General features: G+C 39.2%; 1 protein-coding gene across 10 annotated transcripts in view; it reads left to right on the top strand.

The window, feature by feature from the left end:
• CADPS (calcium dependent secretion activator) overlaps positions 1-23,301 on the top strand; it is a 306,702-nt gene that overhangs the window by 218,950 nt on the left and 64,451 nt on the right. For all 10 annotated transcript variants that reach the window (XM_075287333.1, XM_075287332.1, XM_075287331.1 and 7 more), the window contains 4 exons: positions 2,325-2,481; positions 10,834-10,975; positions 15,757-15,894; positions 19,394-19,549. In XM_075287333.1, the coding sequence (XP_075143434.1) occupies positions 2,325-2,481; positions 10,834-10,975; positions 15,757-15,894; positions 19,394-19,549 (593 nt within the window). The remainder of the gene's footprint in view (positions 1-2,324; positions 2,482-10,833; positions 10,976-15,756; positions 15,895-19,393; positions 19,550-23,301) is intronic.

Raw genomic sequence — 23,301 nt, 5'->3', positions numbered from 1 at the left:
AAGAAAAAACCACATGCAGTTTACATGTCAGGTTTTTTGAGCCAACACAGAAGTGTATACAAAAGAAAGGAGAGGTAAAAGGCTCTTCCTTCCATAGAATTTCTAAACATAAGAGGGAACCCCCTAGTCATCCCAAAGCAAGATGGTGCTCACCTTATTCTGTTGTGTAATAGCACAGCAGCTTTTTGGCAAATACATGGCAGTACCTCCAACCACTCCAGAGATATGTCATGTCACGAATGCATCTTACAAAAAGGTACAAAGCCAGGAAGAATGTATTTCAAAAAATTATTGTACAAACCTATCTATAAATACCATGTTTTGGGTCTAGGACCCCCTCATGAGATCCAAAAATGCGTTTAGAATCTGATGAAAAGGTCCTGACACACATTTACATAGTCTGTAGACAAATTTTTACAATAAAATACCTTTTTGAACTCCATTCCCTTGCTTTGTAGCTTGGAGTGCATTATCCTGGCCTTTTTTAAGCTTCATCGATCAAGCCCTTCTAGATATAGACATTGGATCCACAGAACAGAATAGATTCCTTGATTCTATAAAAGCCATGACAGACCATCTTATATTGAGAACAAGGGCTCTTAAAAGGGAACTTTTACTACCTCCACCAACTCCAACTCTTTCCATCCTTCAAAAGATGCTGGTCTGCTCATCCTGGCACAGTTGGAATTTTTTCTGTAGGTCCCACTATTTCCAAGCAATTACTGCAGTTATTTCCAGTACATTTATGATCTCCACTGTCAGATGGATAGTCCCTGTCTTTATGCCGTAGAGGCGACCTCCCATGTCACAGTATTGAGCATAGGAACTAACATAAATGATTGCTGGGGAACGGTGAGGGCTAGAGAAAAATTGCAACTGTGCCATAATGAGTGGAATATCATCTAATGAAAGATACAAAGACTTGGAGTGGGTGGAGGTGGTAAAAGGTCCTCTATAAACTTACTATATACTTTAGATTTAGATACCTGTCAGCCAAAGTCTTCTTTGGTTTACATCTATCCATGTATGAACAACTTAACTAGCATAAATATGCTCGGAATTGAGAGCCCAAATCCTTTTCTTCCCCAGCATCTACCATCAGACAAGGGTCAAGTGGCCCCAATCCATATTAGATCCAGTCCTGCCAAAAATGGCCGATTTGGTCAACATTACTTTAGTATGTATGGCTAGCTGAATCGGGAAAAAAAATGGGAATTTTTACTGGTTGCTGGACTAAATGTTTATAGTTGTATGACTCTATATCAACATGACTCAGTTCACTGCAGTAGAGACAAAAAGGCTTCAATGAAAGAAGCAGAAGATTCCAGAATTTTTTTTTTTGTTCTAAAAATTCTTTCTTTGCAAGGTAAGTGCTCATAAATGCGGTGGAAAAAAACATAATGGAAACGTAAAATGGATATATTTCGCATATACCATAGAATAGATGATAGTTCTATCGTTTCTAGGAATGTATTTTTAGTCTTATGTTTTTAGCTTGGCCTTGGCTATGTTGCGAACTTAACATGTCCTTGGCTGGCACCCCGCTGGAACTTACCTACTAGATGCAACATTAAAACTGTATTCTGGTCCTATCAGACTTTCAAGGAAATCTAACTTTTTACTACTTTCCAATTTGTCTGACTCCCAGACAAGTGTGTAAGAATAGACAAGTCACTCATTCTGCATGCTCTTCTCAATAAAGATGGAAAAACACGCATGCGTCTGATACACATTCACATCTCTGCTCTGTACGATGTGAATGGCACTTTGGTCAAAACAATCTATTTTAATTTAACTCCCATGAGCATGACATTGAGTCACTTCACTGACGTTTTTTTTTTTAAAAAAAAAAATAACTTTCTTATGTTATCCTGATATTTTGGATAAATTTAGAAATAAAAAATTACTTAAATTTTCCAAAAACTTTTCAAATTTTTTTTTATCAATAAATAAATTTATTTAGAAGAATTCGGTGATGATGGGAAAAAAAAAAAACAGTTCAGTGAAGAAACTCAAGATGATCTCCCAAATTTGTACACTAGGAATGAAATGGTTAAACCTTGAATTCTGAGCATGACCTCAGATAGCTTGATTTGCATTGTAAAGGGAACATGTTATTTTTTATAGATTCTTTTTATTTTTATTTCATATTTTCCCTCACTACTGTTGTGTTGACTATTTTAGATGCACAGTTCTCTTTACAATGGTATTCTGTTCAAACCTTTTACATTATAAGGACTGGGTGTGGGGGAGGGGGGATAACGTAACTTCAGAAATTTGTCACAAAATGATTCTTCTCCGTTTTTCTCTTTGTGTACCTAAAGGCATTTGCTTGGTGGTCGGACTTAATGGTAGAACATGCAGAGACTTTCCTCTCCCTCTTCGCGGTGGATATGGATGCCGCTTTGGAAGTGCAGCCACCGGACACATGGGGCAGTTTTCCATTGTTTCAGCTCCTGAATGATTTCCTCCGTACTGACTGTATGTATTTTCTTTTATAGTACATATATATTAGAGATTTGTTTAATGTTAAATTTTGCTAATTTTTTGTATTCTGTTTTTCAAAAAGAAAAATTGATACCAGTAATGACGATGTTGATTATAATAATACTGCTTATCCCATTACTATTATTAGATTTCTATCCGGGGTCCAAATATTTTTTTCACCAAGAGTATCACATTTTGGACATTGTCCTTATTTCTAGAGATGAGCGAACAGTAAAATGTTCAATGTTCGATATTCATTTCGAGTAGCCCCTCAATATTCAACTACTCGAATCGAATATCAAATCCTATTATACTCTATGGGGGAAAAATGCTCATTTCAGGGGTAGGCAACATTCGGTCAAATTATACTTACCAAGTCCACGAGTGAGGGTCGGGCTGGATTCTCCGGGAAGTCTTCTCTGTGCAGCGTCCCCGCGGCGTCTTCCGGCTCTGAATTCACTCTGACAGGCATCGGGCCTGGGCAGAGCCGACTGCGCATACCCGCACTACAAGAAAATGGCCGCTTACAGTCATTTGGGCCTAATCCGGAGCGGAGTGCGCAACTGGATGCCAGTGCATCCCGTCGCAGCTACACGTATTTTGGACCAGCGGAGGCCGCCTCAGGTTCCGGTCCAAAAAACCCCATTTGAATTTACCCTTATTCATGTGTATATGGAAAGAAAGGCACAGAAGACACAATTGTTGGCATAATGACCATTTGGCTGTCAGTTATCTATGGTGTATGTCTAGCTACAGAAGATTCATATTATAGCTGTATTGATATATGTACAATATATAGAAACTAATGGAAGTTGAATATTATCACAAATTGTCTACATTTTCTACTCCATCAACCCAACCATGGACTTTCTATCACCATGTGCTAATGAGACTGTATCACCATATAATATGTACCAAGGGCCACATTATTTCATTGGAAACTTCATCATATCAGATATCTAGATCCTCTTGACTCATTTGAGTGTTAAAATGAGAGTATCCATTGAGTTTCATTACTAAATTCCCTGCTGTAGTCAAGGCCATAGAGCAAAACACTTAGACATGCTCAATGATACTCATGAATAATTCATAAGAAATGGCGTGATACAGCGCATTGTCAGCCCCAAGTCACCGCAGAGTATCTTAATGCAAATTACATATCCATTATATTTAATACATGTACATGGGAGGATCCTACAAATTCAGGGTCATCTTTGAGATGGGAAGAAGTAAACATATTCACTTTGTATGTGCTGTACATGGTATAAGAAATAGAGTACAGTGTTTCGATTTAATACAAATACGTCAATTTAATGTGCACAAGTAAATGTATCAACGTAAAAAGAAATCTGTAACTTAAAAACAATGAAAACTCATGAAAGATGCAAAGGGTAAAAATAAAAAAATATATAGTGTTTGAGCAGGTTAGATACGTGCCAGTCTGGTATTGAGAACCTACCAATAGATGAGGATGACCTAGGATACGTCATCAATAATTTTAGCCCAGAAAACCCATTTCATGCAAATTTTGCTACATGAATTTAGTGTTTTTCAGTTCCTAATTGGTTCTCTCTGCTCAAACTTTTGCTTATGGATCTATAAAGTCTAAACAGGTGAAAGTTCTTTACTTGGAACAAATGCTGGGTTATCAGACAATCTGGGGTATCAATTAATGGATAAAGGGAATTATATTGAATTTGTAGCATGAACATGCTATACAGGTACTACACCGTATGAGGAAGCTAAGAAACTATGGAACTTTTTTCCCCTTTCTTTTTGGAAACACATTTACTGGTATCAGTGCCAGCCAGTTGTTTCTTTTTTCAGTTTATCTTCTATTGATCAAGAGGTTGTCTCACAAAGGTCGGCCATTTTAAGAGAATTCAGAGCAGGGGACTGTATATTGGTATGAGTCCAGCTTTTCTCACCCAGTGTTACGAGGCATTGTCCAATACATGCAATGGAATAGAGTCATTGTAAATAATGACTGGCCATTGATGGTGCTGGACCTGTCCTTACTAAGGACTCATGTACACATCTGCAATTGTACTGATACATTCATTGCTATGGTCGATACACTCAGCCATAGCTTTTGCACCTGTGCGTCCAGACCATGGTGAAGAGCTGCAAAATATGGAGCTGGTCCTATGCCTTTGAACAGAATAGTATCAAACAAACGTGTTAAGCAAACTGGTTTATTTAGTCATGCAGAATTAGCACAAGCAAAGAAAATAAGTGAACTGCAAAGCAAACTAGGCTGGAGGACTATAGCGGGGTAACTATTAGAGATGAGCGAGTAGTACTTGATCAAGTAGGTATTCGAACGAATATTACGGTATTCGAAATACTCGTACTCGATCGAGTACCACTCGCTATTTGAATGGAAAAGTTCGATGCAGAACCAGCATTGATTGGCCGAATGCTATACAGTCAGCCAATCAACACTGGTTCTTCTCCTACCTTTAGAAGTCTTCTCCGTGCAGCTTCCCCGCGGTGTCTTCCGGCTCTGAATTCACTCTGTCAGGCATCAGGCCTGGGCAGAGCCGACTGCGCATGCCCGCACTACATTTTCTTGTAGTGCGGGCATGCGCAGTCGGCTCTGCCCAGGCCCGATGCCTGGCAGAGTGAATTCAGAGCCGGAAGATGCCGCAGGAACGCTGCACAGAGAAGACTTCTCGGAGGATCCAGCCCGACCCTCACTCGTGGACTTGGTAAGTGTAATTTGATCGAATGTTGTCTACCCCTGAAACGAGAATTTTCACCCCATAGACTATAATAGGATTCGATATTCGATTCGAGTAGTTGAGTATTGAGGGGCTACTCGAAATGAATATCGAATATCGAACATTTTACTGTTCGCTCATCTCTAGTAACTATCCCTATCACTCGCCCTAACTACGCCTGCCTAGCACCAGAGGTTTAAATAGAGACCCTCGGAAATCACCCTACCAGGGACTCGGGGACAGACTATCACCAACACGGAGAAGGTAGACAACAGAGTAGTCAGAAAAAGTCAGTAAAAGGAGGTAAATAGACATGACTGAATCAGAGGACGAAAGGGGTATCAAACAAGCCAAGTTTCAGAACCAAGCAAACAATAGAAGTACAGGTCACAGGAATAGGCGATCACAGGAGTATAACCAGCAAAGGACTGGAGCAAACCCCAGCTAATATAGCACACCAGAGGGTGGGGCAGAATCCCCGGAAAAAAACCCTCCCAAACCGCAGACTCCATACAGACAAAGGCTATCCTTGCCAGCCTGGACCAACCCCCATAACTAATCCATGTGTCATCTGTGCCATGTTTACTTATCCATACAATGCACACAGTCCCAAATTCTACGTTTGACCATCTCTTGATATCTGTTATGGTCTCTACGATTACCACCACTTCCATGCAGGCTTTTTCCCAGCCATACATGTCTCGCCTCTGATCGTCCCTAGTCTGGATCTGATATGCTTAAGGATGGAGGGGGCACTCATGTAGGCATTCATACAACTTCTATTGGTGCCAGAAACAGATCCTTTTTATAAAACCCCTTCTATCATTAGAATTCACAGCATTGAGGACCTGCACAGATTTAGCTGTGTGATCACAGGTCCTTCAACAGCATCAAAACACCTAGACGTTCTCAGCTGAAAAGGACACATAAAGGTCCCAACTACATCATCTATACAGAGCACAGACCCCTGACAATAAAACATAGCTTTGCAGGGCAAACCAATACAAAAAGTTTCTTTTTCTTAAAGATGTGCACAACATCTCCAGAGATGGGCTCCAATGATATCTTACATGTGTTGAGAAACAGATCTAACATGGCTGTACGCCTGTATGAACATAGCCTTATATACATGGTACCAGTAAACAATCAGCTCCGAAAGCTGACCCAAAAAATTGCACAAAGAAAATAATGAAAAACGAATGTATCGATGTTCAGTTTCACTTGTAAACAGGTAAAGTTTAGCAATACATGCAAATATCAACGATCCTGTTTAAGCTGTTCTATAAAGGATAGGAATATATTGTAAATTGTCCAATTATGTGTGTGCGATGGCCTCTAACAGCGACCTCAAATTATTGGATTTGAAACACAGGATCCTCCTTTCTCCTAAGCAACTCCATCTGCTAGACTGCTAGGAACGAGTAGTATTTGCTGCACTAAGAAATCTGCCATCTGCTAATCTAAAGATAATTTGCTGCCTTTTGCCTGCTGTCTTGAAAGTATCAGAAGCCAATTTTCAGAACCATTGCTTTTTTCCCCGAAATATGTCTAATTTAAATGATTTGTTAAATTATGCCTTGCATTACATACTGAAAAATAGAACCGGTTTATTGCAACAAAACACATCTGTGACTTTTTAGGATTTTTTTTCCCCCTGATTTACTTAACATTTCACACTTGTATCGTTGATTATGTAAATGGATTTCCAAAATGAAACAAAAAAAAAAAAAGCATTGCTGGATAACAGTATGTTAATGTTAGTATCACAAAATAATTGTTAAGATGTGGATGGCTGATTTACATGTCAATAAAAAGGGTCAATGGAACGATTGCAGGATGTACGGAATAGGTGCAGATTATATTTTTGCAAGACTACAAATTTTTGGAATCAGTTTCCGTCAGCCCCTTAGACATTTATTGGAGCGGCAGGACTACTTTCATCCAGTCCAGCAAAAGGGGTTTCCAGGCTTTTTAAATTTATGACCTATCCTTAGGTCAACAATTGGAGATTGGCTGGGGTGAAAGCCCTGGGCTCTCCAGAGTCTGTATCATTTAGGTTAGCGCCATGGCCTCTTCAAAGAAAACCATCAAACTGGACATGGCGTCTGTCGTTGGTATCACAGCTAAGTATGTGAATCTAACTGAGCTGTGAATTGGCCATGTCACCAGTAAACATGAGGTTGCATGGTGTATGAAATGGATGTGGCTCTCTAGGAGTACTGTTACCACTCTTCAAACCATAGATTTCCTTGGATCCTGGGCATTGGACCCCCAATGATCTTTAATTGATGAAAGTTTTCCTCCGCGGACTTTCGGTTACAATTATATCTACGGGAAAGCCGCCAGAATTTCTGTAGATATAATTGACATGCTGCGATTTCCAAAACCATGCCGATTTTGGAAATTGCAGCATGTCCGTGCTGCTGTTTTAAATACCAAGTAGGCACGGGATTTGCATTAATCCCATCCACTTTGCAGATACTGTAAAACGCCGCCTCGTTTCCGGCCTGTGGGGCCCTGGCCTTAAACCACTCCTCACCATGATCATGCAGTGAAGTGGGAAGGGCGCCTTAGGACCCCAAATTCTAAGAAGTAATATGTTCCCAACAACACATTTTGTTTCCTTTCGGTGAAATCTTGCATTTTTTCACTTTTTTTTTCCTGGCTTCTGTATTGAGAACTGTTTCTGCCTCTCACTGAATATTACTGAGTATGGGGCTGTGCAGAAGAGAAAATGAAGGAGGGAGGGTCGCTTACTGGGGGTACAGTAAGCCCCTAGGCACTTCTATGGGTACAATACTGTGGCTATGTAATAACCACATTGTTAAGAGTTAACAAGCTATTGTAACCACTAGGATTTCAGTGCACGGACTTGAGTCCGAACAATTGAAACTTAGGGATTCTATGGGCCTCTATTACATGCCTTGGACCTTTTAAGCCAAAATAGAATTTGGAATACCAAGTCTTTTCCATTGATAAAACGCTACATGAATACATTGTGTGCACCTGAGCTAAGGTGAGCCCTTGTGGACAAAAGTTTTCATTAAATGAATGTTACCATGAAGTTTTAATAGTATTAATTTAAGGAGGACCTGTCAATTTCTATATGTGTCCCATGCATAGCACCTTCTATATATGAAGATTGGTTTTGGGGAGAGGACACAAAAAAAACCCAGCATGACAAATGCAAATTAGATGGAAGCCAAGTTTCATTTGTATCATGACTCCTGTCGCCAATAGTTAAAATAAGACTAGTGCCCTGGAGCGAGCATGATGCAAATTAGAGCCTAGTCTAGACTTCATTATATTCAGTGTTTTCTCTGTGCCCACTTATGTACAGCGGTAGCGATAATGGTAATATATGATATCATTATAATATTATCATTCCATCTACATGTAACATAATGTATCTGTTTAGAGCAGTTAAAAAACTACGTAAAGACTCTTTGGGCCAAGCATAATGGCATAAAGGGAGCGGGATATGTTACTGCCAGTGACCCTTGACAGTACTGAATTGGTAAGGCAATGTTGAAATCAAAAATGGCTGATGGTATTGGACTGGTCCATATACATTAGAATATTGGTCATTTTCAGGAATTAGGATCTGACACTCTCTAGTGTACAGTATATGGCAGTCTTAATGATCTTACAACACTCAATACTTGTCAATAATTCTTGATCATCCAATGATCATATATAGAATTTTTATAGGTCAGGGCCCACTCTACATAAGCTGCATTACCTTTTCTCTTGGCGAAACATTTTCAGATATATGAGTCATGAAATGACCAGATTTTAAAAACAACATGATTTCACAATATCACAAATTATCTATCCTATAGGTCTCCAGTGGTTGGGTTGGGAATTGCAGCCTGTCAGGGGTTTTGCATTTGTAAATTATGTCGGAAGTAGTCAATATAGAGTGGAGAAGCGGTATAGGTCACTGGATATCACAGATGGTGTCCCACTACAGGAAAGTTAAATTATAAAAATATCCCAGCACTTCCTTCCTTCATTACTTCCTTTTCTCTAATTTTATTTCATTTTACAATTAAAACTGAGAAATTTAGAAAAAAAAAAGTTCAATGTATCCCCGGAGCTCAGCCATATCCCCTCTTCCTCCTCACTGTCCTGTGCCTGGCTGTAAAACAACTGGCTACAGCAGGAGCCTTCCTTTCTTCCCAGTAGGGCAAAAGCATAGTTAAATGGATTTTCCAGGCAATTATTATTATTATTTTTTATAAAAGGTCTGTTAGTGCTATTAATGGGTTAAAAGTACACCCACATACTTTAGCAGTGTTTTGAGAGTGTTTTCTGGGTGTCTGTGAGAGCTCCGGGAATCTCCTGCATTTGTTTACATGGTGTTAGCTTCCTGCTATGTAGTTTCCTGTGTACCTTTCACACTACCTCCCTGTCGTTACTCCTCTCTTTGTCTCTATCTCCATTGCATCCCCTCCCTGTCCCCCGATATAAGCTATTCCGCCCACTACTAGTGTCCGCCCCCCCCCCTCCCATTTACCTAGCTAAACTATCCCGCCAATACTACTAAGACCCCAACCCCACCCTCGGCAGAAATTCTAAGTTGAACATTGTGCCCTATTAACTTTGTACATAGACTGTCCACCCGACTGCTGAGCTTTTCTCAATGCCAAAGGGGCACAATGCACAAAAAGGGGTTTCTATCTCTTCACTGTAGGGATCTGTTAGGAATTCGGGAACCAATCTTCCAATTCTAAATTGTTACTATGAAAGGTCAGATTTTTTTTTATAGCAATGAAAGTATTTAGTATATGACAACTATAAATCTGGAAAATGATCCAAATAAGATTTATTACAATTATTACAATTATTACATTAAAATGTAAATATCATTTCATACAATGTGTGATATTATAATGACATGACAGAAGTAGGGTTGAGCGATCAGGATCGGAAAAGAACGGATCCCGATTGGCAATTGAGCAAATTTCACGATCGGGATTGGCTGGGAAATGATCAGATTTTGAAATCTCAAAATCGGCTCAACCCTAAAAGTGAATTTTCCCATAGAGAAGCATTGACTAGGGCTAAGTGATCAGGATGGGAAAAGATCGGATTCCGATCAGCGATCGAGCAAATTTCACGATCGGGATCGACTGGAAAATGATCGGAAATCGGATTTTTAAAATCGATCCTGAAATCTCAAGATCGACTCAACCCTAGTCAGAAGTTTTGACAAGTGAGGGCTCAGGTGCTGATACCTCATTGACCACTGAAATGAAGGGGAAGAAGATTTCAGTGATGAGCTGTGCCCCTAGTGGTGATTGGCTTTGCTCGAGAGAAGAGTGTACGGTGTACAGATCCATAGAAACCTAATGAGCTTGTACACTGCACACTTTGCTGTCCAAAGGAAGCCAAGCAGTGGCAATGACAGATGAGGGACCCAGAGGTCAGCCCTACCATCGTGTGAAAGTCCCAACATTGGTCAAACCTCGTGGCATTTCATTATAACATATCAAAAATTTTCTAATTGACTGATACATGTTAAACAATTGCTTGCTTTACCAATGGCCATATTATGTGTTAATCTATTTTAAGAGCAGAATCCCCCATTAATAGTATTGTGATATGCTTATAATTCTAGATAACTTATGCAATGGAAAATTCCACAAACATCTCCAAGACCTGTTTGCTCCACTTGTTGTCAGATATGTCGACCTCATGGAGTCCTCAATTGCACAATCAATTCACAGGGGCTTTGAGCGTGAATCGTGGGAGCCAGTAAAGTAAGGAACCCTTTGATACAATCGGAGTTTGTAGCAGATGGATGGAAGTTCTTACTCAAATGGGAATAATTGTTCTTGATTCTTGTCAGCCGTAAAGTGTCTTTCGATGTTACAATTTTCTATGTTAATGGAAAACGAAGCAGAGAGCCATTGTATTTCTCGTGTTCTCTATATATTTTAGTATAATAATATCTAAGACTATGTTGTAAGTAATTTTCTGTTACCCTGATATATATATCTCAATGGGACCTCATCTACATTCCATCTGCTTGATACAAATTCATTCATGTAGTTCAATAGATGCTTAGGATTTATAAGTCAGATTTCAGGTAAACGTATGAAGTTCATGAGATTTGATATTTTCTAGGTAAAGTTTGGACCTGCATCTCTTGACTGTTATGTGTATTGTTTTACATTTCATTCTATACACCGTTATGTCGCCTATTGATGTTGTTCTTGTATGTGTGAGTGGGTTTAAGTCATTGAAATGACTATTACAGGCATAAGGTACATCTATACTGCAGTCTCCTAGGCAAGGCGCCTCTACAAATTGTTACCTAATTTATTCTGAAAAATCAGGACTTTATTAATGTCTGCTTAGGGAATTTACAACTTTCGCTTTCTCTCTCTCTCCATAGTTATAAGGAACATGCTGTGATTTCTAAAAATGCAACGGTTTTGGAAATTGCAACATTTCTGCGGAGCGTATTATTCACTTTGCAGGGACTGTGAAATATTGAGGCCAAACTGCAGCACAAACACCAATCAACCGTCACCTTAAGGCTAAGGCCCCACCAGACGATCCAAAATCGCAGTGGGAATGCATCGTGGTTCTGCCCGCAGCACTTTAAACAGAAAGTTCACAGCATTTTCCTCCACAGACTTTCTGTTACAATTATATCTATGAGGAAGCCATCGGTGTTTCCATAGATATAATTGACATGCTGCAATTTCCAAAACCGCGCCGGTTTTGGAAAATTCGCAGCATATTTCCGCTGCGGATTTTACCGCAAAGTGGGCATGGGATTTGCATGAATCCCATCGACTTTGTTGTTACTGTATAACACCATGATTTTTCCCGCACCAAATCGCAGCGTTTACGCCCCAACCTAAGGTTTTTTTTCAAGGACATGATGTTTCCTTAGAATAGGTTATTGATATTAGAATACTAAGATTTAACTCCTGGTTCCCAATGCTAATCAGCTATTAGAAGGGGCAGTGACACTCGCGCAAGCGCTTCAGCATCTTCTTCTAAATAGTACTGAGTTGCAATACCAGGCCCAACCACTACACAAAGTATGGCGCTGTGGTTTGTATACAATGATATCTCAATTATTGATAACATATCCTAACTATATCTAAGCTCCCTATAACTCCATTCTTCTTATGCCTGTGTTGGAGATTTGCAGCTCTGTGTAATAAAAAAATGAACTTCCAAAAATTATATTAGAAAATGAATCATTGCAGAATTTTAGATCTACTGTATTTAGGAAACAAAACTATTGTTCAGCGGTGAATATTCACTTCTATTTCCTTTAAAGAACTCTCCATAAATTTTGCCTTTCCATACCAAGATAAAGTTCTACTTTGAGTAGGCGAAATAAAGATAATTAAAATAATTTTATGTTATTTTGTTTAGAAAATGCAAATAAGCAGGAAAACAAAAATGAAATCCAAATTCCTATTGTGTTGTGTCCTAGACATCTTCGGAGACCGTAAAGCATATTTATTTCAACATGTCTTAAAGCGCAAAACAATGAGGAGACATATGGGCGTTATTCATGAGCTTATGTATATCTTAATGAGTGTGCTTTTTAATTCTGACAAAAGCGCCACACTAAAGAGTCCCCTAAAAGAGAGGATAACAAAGGACAATGTCGGCGATTTTTTATTTGTTCTATATTACCAATCTAGCGTCTATCTACTGCATCTATTAATCTAGGTCGCATCCATATTGGGAGCATACATCCTACTATGTATATATAGTCCATGTTATATACCATACATCCTACTATGTATATATAGTCCATGTTATATACCATACATCCTACTATGTATATATAGTCCATGTTATATACCATACATCCTACTATTAGGGTTGAGCAATCGGGATCGGAAAAGATCGGATCCCGATCGACTAAATGTCACGATCGCGATCGGGTTCTGATCCTACCTAAAAAAGATCGTGAACAGAATTCCGATCCCGATCACTCAACTTACCTGCACAGATCTGCTGCCGCTCCCCGTTGTTCTCGGTCCTATCCACTCTCATTCACATACCTTTAGAGCATTGTGCGCGCCCCTACCTCTCTAGGTTAGTGTTACTGATGCTGGGAGAAGGTGGGGCTTGTGGCTTAGGAGAGTGTGGGTGGGTACTGGGAGTGGAAACATAAGTGATGCACTCACGTCTCCATGCCCTGTACATGCCCACACTCTCCTAAGCCACAACAAGCCCCACCTACTCCCAGCATCAGTAACACTAACTTAGGGAGGCGGGACACGCATGGCGCTCTGCAGGCATCTGAATGAGAGAGGAGAGAACAGAGAAGAACAGGGAGGGACAGCGGCAGCAGATCTGTGCAGGCAAGTGGACAGCAGGGGGGACTAAGCAGCCAGAGGATTTTTTAATCACTACGCAGCGTGGAGTCCAAAAATTGAAGCTTTCAATTTTTGGACTCCACGCTGTGTAGTGAATAGGATCATTTTTAAAATCCAATCTTCGATCATTAAAAAAATCCCATTGACTTGCATTAGGATCGGCATTGGGATCGAGTTCAGATGGAAAATGATCGGAAATCGGAATTTAAAAACGATCCTGAAATCTCAAGATCGGCTCAACCCTACCTACTCTTTAAATATGGTCCATGTTATATTGGTCTTATCTGGATTTTGTTCTTCTATGTTTAACCTAATCCAAAATTTCAAAAACTCTCAAGAGGAGTTTGTATACATTTCTGTTTTTGAACAAAAAATCTATAGAAAAATAGTATAGAAAAAAGACTTACAGTTCGATGTACCTTGTGTCTATATTAGTAGTGTTTTAGTGTTATAAAATTGTACAAACCATGGCATCTTACTGTTATTATCTATGACTATGTGAGAGAGAGTAATACATAATATCTGAAAGTCTTACGAATCACATGTGATTCTCTACCTATCCATATGTTTACACCATCAAAGTTTTAGGACAATCTTCCACCTGAAACCCTATCATGAAAAATATATTTTTCTATATCTTAAGCCAATTTTGGTAAATCTGAAGGTAATTCCAATTCAGTAATAATATTATTTTGCATACACATGGATGACAATAGGATGGTAGATACCTCATTGCCACCAAGGGTTGATAAGACATCTACCCATCTTTGGAGACGCCCCCATTTACATCTAGTAAGATGTGGTAGATCTTGTTAGTGGCTTATTAAAGTATTGCTAAATCTGCAATATCAAAGACTACACATCCATTTGGGTTCACGATCCACATTCAAAAATAGATTACTATTTTTTATTCCTTGACTCATTTGAACAAATGGAACTTCAAAGGATTATGAAAAAAACATGGCTACCTTCTACGGAAAAAAAGTGTCACATCTGTCCACAGGTTGTGCAAGGTATTGCATCTCAACCACGTTCATGCTATTGGAACTGAGATACAATACCAGACACAACCTGTAGACTAAATGGGAACCAGTCAGGTATATTTGGGACGCTTAGACTGAGTGCACACAGGGTTTTTTGGTACGGAAACTGAGGCAGAGGTGGCTTCAGTTTCTGGACCAAAAATTGGGCAGCTGCGACTGAATGCTGGTGCAGTTCACCGGCATCCAGTCTCGCACTCTGCTCCAAATTAGGCCCAATGAATGGGTCTAGTCAGGAGGAGGGAGTGTCTTCAGGCGGATTCGCGAGGCAAATCCGGCTGAAGAATGAGAATGTCCGTTCTTTTTTCTGGGAGCCAGAACAAACAGCTCCCGGAAAAAAGAACTGACTGGCTCCCACTGATTTCAATGAGAGTCGTCTTTTTGGTCAGGATTTTGAGGCGGATACGGCCTCAAAATCCTAACCAAAATACTACATGTGTACTCAGCCTTAACCATCCACAGACTCTTATGAATCAGTGGCTTAGTGTCCAAACAAGCCTTATCCCAACCTTTAGGCCTCTTACACACGACAGTGATGTTTTTGATGGGACTACTATCAAATGCTTTTTTGAGAGCTATTTTGTATCCGTTTTTCTTCCATTCCATTTTTCCATTTTTGATGACCAAGTGTCATCCATTTTGCATCGGTTTTTACTGTCAGTGAAAAAAATGGATGAATTTCACTGGTTTTACATTTTTTGACCCAACCCAATGACCCGTCATAATTAGAGGTACACCAAGGTACAGTATTATACCATAGCAGGCTATGGCTACTGTATCATTGATCAGAACAACCCCGATCTATGATACAGTCATCTACATGAAAGACACTCAAGACATATTTATTACAGTTGGCTATAAGTTTGCGCCCTGTTTTTGTGATGCTTGTAAAATTTTTGCTAGAGAGTTATTGGTGGCTTTATATTGTGACTGTGTCTGTGTATTGTACATGTTTTACATGTAATTGACATTTTTATTCCACCAATCAGATAAATCTTCCACCCTCATGCTTTTGTTTCCTAACCCGTTGCTTTGTCTTCCTTTTGACATTTTCGTTCTGTTTTTGTGAGTGTTTTTGTGCTTCTGCTACATCTGCATTGTCATGTTATGGTATCTTTTTCTTTCTGTCTGTTTCTTCCACAGGAGTTTAACAAGTAATCTGCCCAATGTGAATCTTCCAAATGTGAATCTCCCTAAAGTACCTGTAGCCCTACCAGTTAACCTCCCACAAATGCCTAGCTTTTCTGCACCGTCATGGATGGCTGCAATATATGATTCTGAGTGTGTATTCACTTCACATTAGACCTCATTTATATGTGCAGGAATCTTGGCATGAATATGGATTAATTATTTCTAATAGATCTTTTTGAAAAATGTGGAATTAAAAAAATATATATTATTTTATCTTTGAATTTTTTTGAGAACAACATGATATATTATCGATATAACATAATAAAACACAAAAAAATTGTTTCACAAAGCCAGTTAATCTTATGTTGAAAAAAAACAAAAAACAAAAAAGAACTATAAATTGTAATTCTATTCTACTGTATAGCCATTATAGTACAGCTTGGATATATTCATACCTCCTATAGGAAATGGCCATGACAGGACAGATTTAGGAGGTGGGATGAGAATACCCATTTATTAAGCACCGGCCCCAATAGAGGTCTATGCTGCACTTCCATAGCTACAGTTTTGATTGGACAATAAAAAATTAGATACTGCGTCTAGTACAGAATATCTTTGTAAGACCTTATTCACACAAATGTCAAAAATATCCATGCAATGACCATTTTTGTAATGGCCGTTCTATGGCCGTTCTATTTTAATGGACTGTCAAAAAATTGGGAAGAATATGCAAATCCGCCTTCCATGATGTAATTAGGAAGACAGTTGCTGCCTCATTGTTGCAAACCAATAGAGGGCGCTCACTGGAATGTGCAAGCCTGTCTTAAGACAGGATTCCAGTGAAATAACCCAATAATGGCTGCTCCCTTTAGCCTCATGCCCGACCTTCCAAGAGGCCTTTGTTTAGCAATGACGCTGGGATTATTACCAGGTTATAGTCTCTCAATCGAGGACAGCTGTTTCGATCTGGTTGGATCTCTGATTGGGTTATTTCACTGGAATCCTGTCTTAAGACAGGCTTGCACATTCCAGTGAGCGCCCTCTATTGGTTTGCAACAATGAGGCAGCAACTGTCTTCCTAATTACATCATGGAAGGCGGATTTGCATATTCTTCCCATAGTTCCTTGCAAAGTGGAGTGCTAAAGGCTTAACAAGTCTCCACACACCTATATGGTGGTCTCTCCCTAAGGAGTGACAATATCCCCCGAACCCTGTCAAAAAATTGGTCATACCCAATTTTTGGCCATTTTTATGGATCCTTAAGGCTGGGTTCAAACTGGGTGATATGGACCGGATTGTGTGGCAGAGGCCGCCTCAGAATCCGGTCCAAAAAATGGCTAGCCGCTACTGGATGCCGGTGCAGTACATACAGTGCACCGGCATCCAGTCGCGGCATTCCACTCTTAATTAGGCCCATATGAATGGGCCTAGTGAGGAGGGAGTGTCGCAAGGCGGATATCTGCAACTGAATCAGCCACGGAATCCACCTGAAGAAAGGGCATGTCGCTTCATGGAAAAAGGAAATGACCGGCTCCCATTGATTTCAATGGGAGGTGGTTTTTTTGAGCCGGATTTTGACGCAGATTCCAGGTCAAAATCTGGCCCAAATAAAACCCCGGTAAACTTACCCTGAGGGTCCGTTCACATGGAAGAATATGGTGAGGAATTTGGTGTGCATTTTCAGTGCTGAAAAAACACAACTTTTTTTTTTCAGCACTGAAATTCCACACCAAATTCCTCACCATATTCTTCCATGTGAATGGACCCTTAATATACTGGTTTATGATGAATCAGTAAAAAAATGATGCCCACAGATCCAAAATGGTTGTAAAAAAAATGGACCGTTTTCCGTTTTTTTCCCATACATTTTTTGTGAACATAGTCCTAGGGTAAGTCCACAGGCAACGGATGCACAGAGAAAATCGGCCGCAGATCACAGTATGAAGCATGCAGATAAAATTATACAAATTGCATCCATGTGCTTTAGAATTTTTTTTACTTAAAAAAATTGGTGCAGAATTTTTTTACCATAGATTTTCACCACCCCTTTAAGCTTAGATTCACATGAGCGGAATATATAGTATTTTTGCAGGAAAAAAAATTGGAAAAAAAATAACATAATAAAATTATAAAAAATATTAAAAAATACTTAAAAAATAATGGTTTGCCTACACGCATAATTCCAATAATTAGAATTATTTCCTCCCGTCTATCACCCTATTTTATTACCTTCCACCTAAGAAATAAACGTCCTGTTCATGCTATGATGACTGTATTGGAGAAAGGTAGATTAGGCAGCAGTAACTGAGGCTTTTTTTCCCCCTCTGTGCATGATCTGTGACACTTCTTGGAAAAGATATGAATCAGTAACTGAGCATATGATGGCTTTATTCAATCAATGAAATCCAAATTAGTTGTGGGAAACATTTCAATTGTGACATTATCAAAACATAAAAGAAGGAAAAAAAAAAAAACGAGAAGACATTTGAAATAACTCCGAAGGCAGATGGGTGTCAAAATGTTGTAGAAATAGACACCAATTATTACATTTGTGTGTACTCTACCATTTAAAACATAAACCTTTATCGTTCCAAATCTCAATTTAGAATTCAAAAAAAATATACGTTCTTCCATTTGGAAGCAAACTGTTCGCAAGATGTGAACGTCTCGTTGCGTGCACCTACAGAGCATAATATTTACCATCCTAGAGCCAAGGTACCTGGTTGAATATCTTTTCCTGAGCCTGTTTTCCTGAATTTACCTTCACTCTAAAAGTTCTGTTCTCTCCATTTATCAGATATTTCTCTGATTCCAATATACAACGTGTTCCTAAACCATAACTTTTGTTAAAACAGGACTTCAAGACCTTTGGCATGTTGGGAATATGATTTTATTTTTCACCCTGCGATAGCTACGTGTGCATTAGCTATGTATTGCTCTGCGGCATTAAGTCAATGCAGCTGGCATCTGTCATAATAGAAACGCCTACTTCAGACTGTTTCTATAGAGGATGTCAGTACAAGTGGTACTGCATGGTGTGTAAAACATCTGATAAATTGTGGTGTTAACAAAAGTGGTATGCGAGGAACACATAGGTGCCAATAAATCCAAAAAGATCTCCAAAAAAATCTCACGTCTAGAGAATTTACCCCAAGACTTTTACGGAAATTTTTTTTTGCTGAACCTTGGACGTTGGGTGTCTTTCTAACTACGTCCTCGCCCACCACTAGTTAGCACAACTCTATACCTAGTTTGACTCCTTTTAACAGTCTTCTTACAGAAGTGCATGGATCCTTGATTGTTCACGACTATGACGTGGTTGTCAACAATCAAGGCTTGTATTATCCCCAGTTTGTATCCTTAATTTCAATAACTACATATATCCATGTGATTATTAATTAAGGACGAGATATGCCATACAAACTATCCAGTTTTGTCTAATTTTATTTGTTGTGTTCTGCTCCAAAAGAAAGATAGATTAGGGTAAAAAAAAATAAAAAATTAAAATATCCGAGCCCTGATGCTGGAGACCACAGATATTTTAATTATGGAGCTGGCGCTACCTTTGAGGAAAATTAAAATGTTCTCCACATCAGGCTATGTGTTGGTCACCCGACTAAACAATGTTTTCTTGTATCACCCCACCAGTAATGGATCAGCCACGTCGGAAGATTTATTCTGGAAACTTGATGCCCTACAAACCTTTATTAGAGATCTCCACTGGCCTGAAGAAGAGTTTGGGAAGCACCTTGAGCAGCGCCTTAAGCTCATGGCGAGTGATATGATAGAGTCTTGTGTGAAAAGGTAACAGTTTTTGAAATTTAATTTTAGCAAAATATAATATTTAAATTTTTTTAAAAAGTTGTGTGACAATACATATTTGGGTCAACTACAATAAAAAAAACACAAAAAAAACCCTGCATGTCCGACTTTGTGTCCGGCTAAAAAAACCACACAGGCGGTCACCTTTCCAAACCCAATCAAGTGAATGGGTTTTAATACTGACCGCCAGGTTTCCGTCCCCTGTCCAGTTTTGCTCAGGCTGAAGACCTAAACCCGACGGAATGCATAAACCGGACAACAGGAGCAAATGTGAACCGCCCATTAGCATGTTATTTTTCATGGTAAACATTTTTGAAAAAATTCCTACCATGAATATTCTAATAATTAATGATAGCTAATTAGCAAATTATATGTATCATGAAATAGCGCCACAGAAAAGTACAACTCATCCTGAAAAATCGAGCCCTCTTACGTGGAAAAAAATTTAAAAAAAATTTGCTTGGTCCTTAAGGCCTCAGTTGTCAGATCTTTGAGTCTAAGGACTAAATTCAAGATCTGTATCACATAGACCCCAAAAATAGTAGCATTTATGAGGATTTAGTTTGCGTCCTTGTGTGTCTAATTTAAACACCGAAGCGAGGAAGGTGAAAATTGGTGAAAGAAAAAAGTTACGGATTCAGACAGTGCTATACTCTGTATATGTGCACTGCCGTTTATGTTCATGCACACGGAATTGTCATGTGAACACGTTTTAAGACCTTTTTACATTTTTGAATATTTTGTTTCAACACTTCCGAAATTACCAACAATTGCCAATTATTTACTTCAATTTTCTTCACTTTTTTGGTCCCAATATTATAACACTTAAGGATGATGTTAACTCAACAAGGTTTGGAGATGTCGATTTTCAATCTTGAATTGGATCCCTCACTTTTTGTTACAATTGGAATTTCAATTTGACTGTAACAAAAATTTACTAAAATTTACACCATTAAAATAAAATTCTTCAGATTTTAGTGGTCCTGTCCATGAGCAGGATGTGATATCTTACACCTAGTACACACCTTAGATCCCCAATGTGGCATCGGGATGAGAAACAGTGGATGTTTTTGGAAAAGTGTTTTTTGGGAATATCTCTTTTTTTCTAGTAATATAATAATTGATTCCGTAAAAAATTTTAAGACAGAAGGATCCATAATTGCTTTTGGCTTTTAAATTAGTAACTAGAGATGAGCGAGTAGTTAAATACTCGATATTCGTTTCGAGTAGCCCCTCAATATTCGACTACTCGAATCGAATATCGAATCCTATTATAGTCTATGGGGGGAAAATGCTCGTTTCAGGGGTAGGCAACATTCGATCAAATAGAACTTACCAAGTCCACGAGTGAGGGTCGAGCTGGATTCTCCGAGAAGTCTTCTCCGTGCAGCGTCCCCGTGGCGTCTTCCGGCTCTGAATTCACTCTGCCAGGCATCAGGCCTGGGCAGAGCCGACTGCGCATGCCTGCACTACAAGAAAATGGCCGCTTACAGTCAAAGCGGCCATTTTCTTGTAGAGCGGGCATGCGCAGTCGGCTCTGCCCAGGCCGATGCCTGGCAGAGTGAATTCAGAGCCGGAAGACGCCGCGGGGACGCTGCACGGAGAAGACTTCTAAAGGTAGGAGAAGAACAAGCGTTGATTGGCCGACTGTATAGCATTCAGCCAATCAACGCTGGTTCTGCATCGAATCTTTCCATTCGAATAGCGAGTTTTACTCGATCGAGTACGAGTATTTTGAATACCTTAGTATTCGATCGAATACTACTCGCTCATCTCTATTAGTAACGCCTTACGAAAATTAACATTGCGTACCATGTCTGCTAAGCATTGTACTGAATGATACAATGTCGGAATCTCATGAAAAGGCCAGCAGTAAACTACTTATCTCCCCCCGCTGATCCTGTTTATTTTACCTCTTACGATAAATGGATACTTATTTTGTTAGCCGCCCCTACAGCATTGTATGTTCTATTTACAGATAACATTTAGTAATTCACGTCCCCATATTTCGAATGGCCCAAAGCAGAAATATTTAATCCATCACTTATCACTAAGTGGCTACCGATGAATGGTCCCTTTAATAGCTAGAAGCCATTTGCCATTCAGATCTTATATAAATAGAACCACATTTTATTTTGCTATTTACATTCGGAATATTTGATTTTTTTGATAGACACCAATAACTCGTTCTTTATTTACCGCTATTGTTACGATTATTTCTTTGGACAGAGCTGGATAGAACAGAGGGCTCACCATGTAATCATAGCTCTTTATAAGATGCAATTATCTAATTTATTCTTAAATATGTAAAAGTATGCAGACACTACAGGCTTTTTTTTTTCCGCTGTCGCAAATTTCCATTTGTTTCTTCGGGCATATTATGAATCTGATTTGTTAAGAATATCTGAAGACATACATGATCATTATTGGCATCTAAGAAGAAGATGGCAATGTAACCGCTTGGAACCTAATTGAATTTAATCGTGTCGGGCAGTTATCCGGCAGAGGAGACTTAAGCTGCAATTGTTGTTTTTGTGGGGGGAAATGAATTAAAACATTAAAAAAACAGCATGAAATCTGAACAGGGTGATTAAAGCTGTAACAAAATAGCAATTTAAGAGGTTTTGGGTTATGTTTTTTCATTATTTTTTGGAATTTATAGGATTTGTTGTTGCTAACAAAAACGGTATAATATATCATGGAAAAAAAAAAGCTAATGAAAATGACAATGTATAAACAGAGTCTATTAGAAGTAATATATTGGGTTTGACCTCATGTTGGTGGATGCCCTTTGAAGTATCTTTGGCTTAATTTGAATAGTGGATAAAAAATGGCGCCTCCATAAAATAATGGTAGATCCTGAAGTGGCTGGAAGGACAGCTGCTGCATTACCAAGCAACCAGGGATTGAAAACAACAACAAAAAATTTCCGGAAATAAAAAATGGCTGTTTAAATTTTCAATTCTTTATTGGATCAATGGCAACACATTTCGACACCTAGTCTGGTGTCTTCATCAGGCCAACCTGGCGGGGTTAGTGGGTAACAACACGCACAAACACCACCAGGTTGGTCTGATGAAGACACCAGGCTAGGAGTCGAAATGTGTTGAAATTGATCCAATAAAGAATTTGGCTTAATCTGGTTATGCACATTCGATAACCGTTGGCTGAACCCACAGATTTTGGCCAGACCAGTGTGTATGGCGCCCCCCAACGCTAGCCGATACATGTTGTTGGGTGCATACCAATGCTTATTATTTTTCTGCAAGTCCCCTAGTTCTCCACTTATTGCACAATTTAGACAACTCGGAGCACTTCTGTTTGAGGCTATGGTCACACCGCTGTATAACTGTTCGGGGATTCCATCTCCCATTGGACTTGCCAGCAGGACTCTTCTCTCTACATTTTTTGGTAAAATTGGGCAGATTGTTGTCTATGGGGTCCTCAAGTTTCCACGGATAACTGATTTTTAAATGGATTGGGTTTCCATTTTTTGCGTCCCCAAGTGGGACCCTAACATAGTGTGAACCTAACGTAAGATGGAATTCAGTCAAAAAAAATCTGGCAAGTAGAGATGAATACCTCCGACACATTAGCTCCCGGTGTATAAACACTTCCGGGGCAGCAAATTTTTACTACCCCTCCCACCTCCCTGGCACCAGGAGCAATGCGCCAGAGGTATTCGATCAAGCCTATTGGCTCATCTCTACTGGCGATTGAACCTTGTGAATATT

This window comes from Leptodactylus fuscus, chromosome 9 (assembly GCF_031893055.1).
Source record: "Leptodactylus fuscus isolate aLepFus1 chromosome 9, aLepFus1.hap2, whole genome shotgun sequence".
NCBI lineage: Eukaryota > Metazoa > Chordata > Amphibia > Anura > Leptodactylidae > Leptodactylus > Leptodactylus fuscus.
Note: the sequence above shows the minus strand (reverse complement) of the source record. Positions and strands in the feature narration are given on the sequence as shown.